General features: G+C 37.7%; 1 protein-coding gene across 1 annotated transcript; it reads left to right on the top strand.

The window, feature by feature from the left end:
* Nucleotides 1–5133: 5133 nt before the first annotated feature.
* LOC121786684 (cytochrome P450 71A6-like) lies at nt 5134–6649 on the top strand. Its single transcript, XM_042185319.1, has 4 exons — nt 5134–5627; nt 5698–6019; nt 6103–6487; nt 6636–6649. Exons 1-4 carry the CDS (start codon nt 5134–5136, stop codon nt 6647–6649), a joined length of 1215 nt encoding a protein of 404 aa, XP_042041253.1.
* Nucleotides 6650–7806: the final 1157 nt, after the last annotated feature.

Genomic DNA, 7806 nt, shown 5'->3' with positions numbered 1-7806 from the left:
ATGCCGTGCTAAAATTTAGTCGTGTCCCAAGCTCTTTCTGTAGGCTCTTCCAAAATCTGGACGTGAATTTGGCATCTCTATCCGACGTGATCGTCGCTGGTATGCCATGCAGGAGAATGATTTCCTTCACGTACAACTGGGCTAGTTTCTCTGATCCGTACGTGATAGGGATCGGTATAAAATGAGCGCTCTTGGTGAGACGATCAACTATGACCCAAATCGCGGTATTTCCTCTCTGGGATCATGGTAATCCCGTGACAAAATCCATGGCTATATGTTTCCATTTCCACTCGGGAATCTCTAACGGCTGCAACTTTCCGTACGGCTGTTGGTGTAGTGCCTTCACTTGTTGACAGGCAAGACACCTCTCGACGTAGGATGCTATATCCCTCTTCATTCCGTCCCACCAGAACTTCTTCTTTAAGTCCTGATACATCTTTGTACTCCCTGGGTGGGCGGTGTATGGGGTATCGTGCGCTTCACTCATTATCTCATTTTTGAGCTCCTCTTGGTTGGGTACGCACAACCTCCCTTCAAATGTGAGCGTATTGTCTGCCTCCTCCTGGTAGTTCTCTTGTTTACCCGTCCTCAATTTCAGACGCAATTTCTCTAGAGTTTCGTCCCGCCTATGGGCTTCCACGATCCTAGCCCTCAAATCGGGAACAACTACTAGAGTCGAAATTATACTTTCCACCGTCTCAGGTGCTTGCACCATCTCCAAACTCATTCTGTCGAATTTTCTAAGCAGTTCTTCCTCCTGGGTGAACAGGACTGCTAGTTGGTGCTGACTCTTACGGCTCAACGCGTCTACCACAACGTTGGCCTTCCCAGGGTGGTAGTTTATGCCTCAGTCGTAATCTTTCACTAGCTCGAGCCATCTTCTCTGTCTCATGTTCAAGTCCCTCTGCTCGAAGAAGTACTTGAGGCTCTTGTGGTCCGTGAAAATCACGCACCTAACTCCATATAGGTGGTGTCTCCAAATTTTCAACGCGTGAACCACTGCCGCTAGTTCTAGGTCGTGTGTTGGGTAGTTGAGCTCGTGTGGTCGGAGCTGTCGTTACGCATAAGCAATCACCTTCCCATTCCGCATCAACACACATCCAAGCCCGCTCTTGGAAGCATCCGTATAGACGACGCAGTCCTTCCCTGATTCTGGGACTGCTAATACGGGTGCACTGGTCAATTTCTCCTTTAGTAGTTGAAAGCTTGCCTCACACTCGGGAGACCATGCGACTTTGGTTCCCTTCTTGAGTTGCTGAGTCATTGGTCTTGCAATCTTTGAAAATCCCTTAATAAACCTTCTGTAGTAGCCAGCTAGTCCGAGGAAACTTCGGATCTCGTTGGGAGTCGTCGGCGCCTTCCAGTTCCTTACTGCCTCTACCTTGGCAGGATCTACTCGGATTCCTTCTGCTGTCACAATATGTCCGAGAAAATTCACCTCCTTGAGCCAGAATTCGCACTTGCTGAATTTGGCGTACATCTTCTCTGCTCGTAGCGTCTCCAGGGCAAGCCGTAGGTGTTCCTCGTGTTCCTTTCTATTCTTGGAGTATATCAGCACATCATCAATGAAGACTAAGACAAACTTATCGAGATACGGATGGAAAACGCGGTTCATCAAATCCATGAACACCGCTGGTGCATTCGTTAGTCCAAACGGCACCACTATAAACTCATAGTGACCATATCTAGTTCGGAAGGCCGTCTTGGGCACATCCTCTGGCTTAATCTTCAATTGGTGATAACCTGACTTCAGGTCCATTTTGGAGAACACACTGGCTCCCTTGAGTTGGTCAAACAGATCGTCGATCCTGGGTAATGGGTACTTGTTCTTAAGAGTCAACTTGTTAAGCTCGCGGTAGTCCACACACATTCTCATGGTTCCGTCTTTCTTCTAAACGAACAGTACAGGTGCTCCCCACGGCGAGACGCTGGGTCTGATGAATCCCAGGTCCAGGAGTTCTTGCAACTGTACCTTCAGTTCGTCCAGTTCCTTTGGAGCCATTCGAATATGGTGCCTTTGATACCGGTGCAGATCCTGGTTCTAGATCTATCGTGGAATCTACTTGAAGTAAGACAGAAAGAATAAAGTAAGAGATATTTGAAGTTTTATTTTTAGCTAAAAAAAGAAATTGATCACTTGTGGTGAGAAAACTCAAAATGAAAAGTTGATCACTTGTAATGGGACGGAAAAAGTACTCCCTCCGTCCCTGAAAATTTGTCACCTATTTCCATTTCCGCCCGTCCCTAAAAATTTGTCACCTTTCACTTTAACCATTTTTGGTAGTGGACCCTGCATTCCGCTAACTCATCCACACTCATATTTTATTATAAAACTAATATACTCCCTCCGTCCCACCACAAGTGATGGATTTCTTTTGACAACGAGATTTAAGAAAATGATATATATTGAGTTAAAGTAGAGAGAGTAAAATATGAGAAAGGAAAAAGTAAGAGAGATAAAGAGATAATAAAGTAAGAAAGAGAGAATAAAGTAAGACAGAGAGAAAATAAAGTAAAAGAAACTTGAAGTTTTGTTTTTAGCTAAGAAAGGAAATTGATCACTTGTGGTGGGACAACCCAAAATGGAAAGTTGATCACTTGTGGTGGGACGGAGGGAGTATAAAAGTAGGACTCACATGTCACCAACTTTTTCAACTTACTTTCTATTACATTTCTTAAAACCTGTGTCGGGTCAAATGGCGACGAATTATTTAGGACGAAGGGAGTACTTTTTTCCTACAAATTGACATTATTTCTTCTATAATTATTGTCTAAGGTTCCGAGTCAAGGTACAATTATCAGTTAATTTTGGTGGCCCACTTCATGTACTATTAAATTTAATAAGTTTGACATGTATTGTTGACTTTTTTTCCTTTAGTTTAAATTTTGTAATACGTTCAATATTTAAATTTGGTAGGTTTGCACCGAATTATGATGTACTCCATCTGTCCCACCAGAGTATGCATTTTTGGTTGAACACGTTTAAAGCAAAAATGGTAAAGTAAGAAAGATGTAGAAAGATAAACTAGTTTCACCTCATTAAAAAGAAAAGAGTTTCCAGAATTAAAAAATGAATATTCTTATGGTACGTACTAAAAAGAAAATAGTGCATACATACTCTTATGGGACAAAGGGAATAGTAAATATATTTTTCACAATTGTTTATAACTTTTATTTGATAAAATGGATTATTAAAGTTGAAGAGGTAACTTGTAAATTTTAAAATTTTAAATTAATACCTATGTTGATGTAAATTATATTTTACAATAACGTTGTTAAATATATTAATGTGGTTGGAGACATAGTCTCTCCTACGTGAGAGGCGATCTCTGCACACATTAACATACACAAAATAACACTGTGAGTTTGCACTCCCAAATCCCTCTCTTTCAGTTGATACCATCTTTTGAGAGTAGCAAGGATTTATGAATAAAGGAAGAAGAATTTCAGGTTACCATATTGTAGAAAATATACAACCCAAATAATTCCTGATTTAAGACACACGACCATAAGCAATAATCAAGATATCATAATGTTCTATGCACGGCTAAATAGAAATGTATATAACTTCATGATGTCAAGTTTCATACTGGAGAATAAAAAATTAGGAAGCCCAAATATAGTAAATACACTCTCATTGTTGTACTTAGATTATTTTACTAGAAAATAATCATTAAGTAAATAAAAGAAAAAATTTAATCTCTCTATCACACTCTATGGATGCAACAAAATTATTTTCTTTATATTAAATTGTAAAATATGTATATACCACTAATTTTTAATATATTTTTTAGTGTTGTAATTATATATGACAGAGTTTATGGAATTATTGTCACCATTTATATAGCTTATGATAGATTTTTATGCACTTTCACTTCTCCTTCATCCTTGATATATTATGCCTAATGTTCCAAATTATTATTTTTTTTATAATATCCACAATTTACAGTTCTATTTACTCCCTCCATCCCATAAAATTATGAGCAATTGATATGACATGAAAATTAAGATATAATTGATAAAGTAAAAAGAGAGGAAGAGAAGGATAGTTAAAGTAGAATGCACACATATTTTTATGGGGCGGGGGTACTTTTTTTCATTTAAGATTTTGGATATCATATTTTTCTAAATTCTTATACTTACTTTCTTCTATAAATATAAGTACTTCATATGAAAATGGAATCTACATTTAGCTAATACTTTCTATCATTTTAATTCACAATTATTAAAATCCATGATGAATCAAAGTGAGATTATTCATGAATCATTTTTGTAAATTTCAAATGTACTGAAGTTTCTTATTGGAGAATAAAAAATCAGGAAGCCCAAATATAGTAAATACACTGTCATTGATGTACTAGATTATTTTATTAGAAAACAACCATTAAGTTAAAAAAAAGAAAAAACTTAATCTCTTTATCACACTATACCAATGCCAAAAAATAATTTTCATAATATCAAATTGTAAAAGATGTATGTACCACTAATTTTTTAATTCTCTCTCCGCCCAATAAAAATAAGAACATTTTCATTTATGGAAAATATCTCCAACTCATTATCCATATACATCAATTTATATACAACTTATACCACTATTATCCATTATTACAACTCACTAAACACTAATAATAATGTGAGTCCTATTATCCAGAAGCACTACTTTAACTACCTTGACCATCACTTTCTTACTTTACCAATTGTAAATTAATTCACATGCCATTTCAAATGCACATATTTTTATGTGCCGGAATATATATTTTTAACGCTCTAATTATGTATGATTGTTTTCATGGAATTATTGTCACTATATAAATAGTTTAAAATGTTTGGACATATGATAGCTTTTGATACACTTTCACTGCTCCTTCATCCTTATATATTATGCCTAGTGTTCCGAGTCAAATGTGGACTACTATTATGGGACAGAGTAGTATTTATTACATCATTGTTAACTATATTACTTGTATTCAGCCTAACTTAATCCCTTAAATTCTCAAGATTTGTTTTGACTTAGTGACTTAGTGCAATTAATCTGTAGCAAATCAACTCTCATTCTATGTTATAAAAGCATTCTATGTTATAAAAGCATACCCTCGCCAAGATCTCATTCCACCAAAAAAAGAAAAAGAAAAAATGGTATCCCTCTCACAATTGTTGGCTGTGCTACTCTCCACATCTCTTTTCCTCTTCTTCCTCCGCAAATGGCACCTCAGCCATTCTCCGGAGTCCCAAAAACGCCTGCCTCCGTCTCCATCGAAGCTCCCGGTAATCGGAAACCTCCACCAGCTGGTATCAAGCCCCCTTAGATCTTTGTTGTCACTCTCCCGCCGCTACGGCCCCCTCACGCTGCTCCACTTCGGCAAGTTCCCTTTCATCATCGCCTCCTCGGCCGAGGCGGCGCGTGAGATCATGAAAACCCAGGACCTAATCTTCTCAAACAGACCCCAATTGAGCATCCCCGGAGGCCTGTTCTACAACAACCGGGACGTGGTTTTCGCGCCGTATGGAGAGTACTGGCGGCAGATACGCAGCATATGCGTCCTTCATCTGCTGAGCAACAAAAGGGTTCTATCTTATCGTCGTGTGAGGGAGGAAGAGACTTCCATCATGGTCGAGAAGATCAGGAGGTTGAGTGCTTCTTCAAAACCTGTGAACGAGCGACGTCTTGACATCTATGACGAATGGTGTGATTTGTAGGGTGGCGTTGGGGAAGAAGTATGGTGGTGGAAGTGATTTCAAGGAGTCGCTTGCGGAGATAGGGGCGCTGATGTGGGTTGTACCTCTGTGGGAGCTCATTCCATGTCTGAGTTGGACGAGAAGGTTCACTAGTGTGGATAAGAGGATTGCGAGAGTGGTTAAGGGGATAGATGAGTTTCTTGAAGTTGTGATTCAAGAACATAGGGTTAGAGATAGGAGAGGGAGTGATGGTTCCGAGTTGGATTTTGTGGACATTTTGCTGGATTTGCAGAGAGAGAATGGGAGTCTCTCACCTATTGAAGATTTCACTATCAAAGCTATCGTACTAGTATGACCTATCTCTCTTTCACAATGTGTATGTTTACTTAAATAGCAACACTTGATGTGTTATCTTATGTACGACAGGATATGTTTAGTGCTGGAACTGGGACAACAGTTACATCCCTTAAGTGGGCGGTGGTGGAGCTGATAAGAAACCCCACAACCATGAAAATATTGCAAAATGAAGTGAGAGAAGTAGCCGGAAGCAAGGACGATATCGAAGAGCAAGACATAGAGAAAATGCCTTATCTGAAAGTAGTGTTGAAGGAAAGTCTAAGGCTGCATCCACCGAACGAAATCCTAGTCGCTCGGGAATCAACTCAAGACACAAAATTATTAGGCTACGACATCGCATCTGGTATACGTGTGATGGTCAATGTTTGGGCGATTTCTAGGGACCCGTCATTGTGGAAAAATCCAGAGGAATTTCGTCCAGACAGGTTTCTTGAAACGAGCATTTACTTTAGAGGTAAGCATTTTGAGTATACTCCGTTTGGGGCAGGCCGGAGGGGCTGCCCCGGCTAAGTGAAATTCTGTAAAAATTAAAACTAAATCTCCATCATTGGATTTTGTGATATAACTGTTAGATTAATGACATGTGTCATATAATAATGTAGATTGTGTAGTCTAATAATATAGCACGCCTAATAATGTACCATCCAATCTAAGGATCTAAGGGCTGAGATTTGATTTGATTTTTGACAGAATTTCAGTTATTAACCATAGTGTGCTATATACTATAAATGCAATTTGCATATAACAAAAATGCAATCTTCCGAAATTCATTTATAGCTTCTACAAATGTATATTGCATTTTTCTGTATACAATATTGCATATTTTGTGCCACCTGGTAGCACGAGATTGTATGTACATTAGCACTTTCAAATTAGTTAGCATATTAGTATATATAGGGGAGCATTAGGGCGCATCTTTAATTAGAGTGCTAACGTACATCCAATCATGTGCTTCCATGTGGCACGAAAAATGGAATATTGTTTACAGAAAAATGCAATATACATTTGTCAAGCTGTAAATGCATTTTAGTAGATTGCATTTTAGTTATAGGCAAATTGCATTTTACATTGTTGAGTTTTGCATGTTAACATAAATTGTCTACAATGCAAAATAAATTATATATAAATGCAATCTGTCTATATATAAAATGCAAATAAACAACCTATATCTAAAAAGTAAAACTCAACAAAAAAAATGCAATCTGCTTATAATAAAAATGCAATCTTACGAAATTGCATTTACAGCTTGACAAATGTATATTGCATTTTTCTGTATATAATATTGCATTTTTCGTGCCATGCGGAAGCACATGATTGGATGTACATTAGCACTTTAAAATTAGTTAGCATATTAGTATATCCCTATCCCTATATGTATATAGGTTTGTGTTAAAATGACAACACCTCTTAAAGTGACACTGTGACACCACGTATTCAGCTATAATACAAACGCTACACAACAATAGTATAAATGCTATATAGCAATCTATAGATTGTTGTCTAGCGTATTGGATATTGCTGGCAGAGAAAAATAACTGTATAGTGTTTTGGATATTGCTGGCCGAGAAAATTTACCCTTGAACATTTTTTATGATTGCCACATGACAGCTGATTATTCGTCCACGTGTACAAATGATTGGCTAGGAATGGCGGTATGGTGTTACTTAAAGAGGTGTTGTCATTTTAACGCACTCCGATAGGTATATATATATATATATATATATATATATATATATATATATATATATATATATATATATATACATATGGTTG

Source organism: Salvia splendens, chromosome 22, assembly GCF_004379255.2.
Source record: "Salvia splendens isolate huo1 chromosome 22, SspV2, whole genome shotgun sequence".
In the NCBI taxonomy this organism is placed as follows: domain Eukaryota; kingdom Viridiplantae; phylum Streptophyta; class Magnoliopsida; order Lamiales; family Lamiaceae; genus Salvia; species Salvia splendens.
This window is presented reverse-complemented; position numbering and strand designations above follow the sequence as displayed.

Bases quoted from the DNA above. Each gene is read 5' to 3' on its own strand.
- LOC121786684 (XM_042185319.1), top strand. From the start codon at position 5,134: ATGGTATCCCTCTCACAATTGTTGGCTGTGCTACTCTCCACATCTCTT. The intron at 5,628-5,697 runs GTTGAGTGCTTC...TGTGATTTGTAG, and splicing joins ATGGTCGAGAAGATCAGGAG to GGTGGCGTTGGGGAAGAAGT. The intron at 6,020-6,102 runs GTACTAGTATGA...TATGTACGACAG, and splicing joins ATTTCACTATCAAAGCTATC to GATATGTTTAGTGCTGGAAC.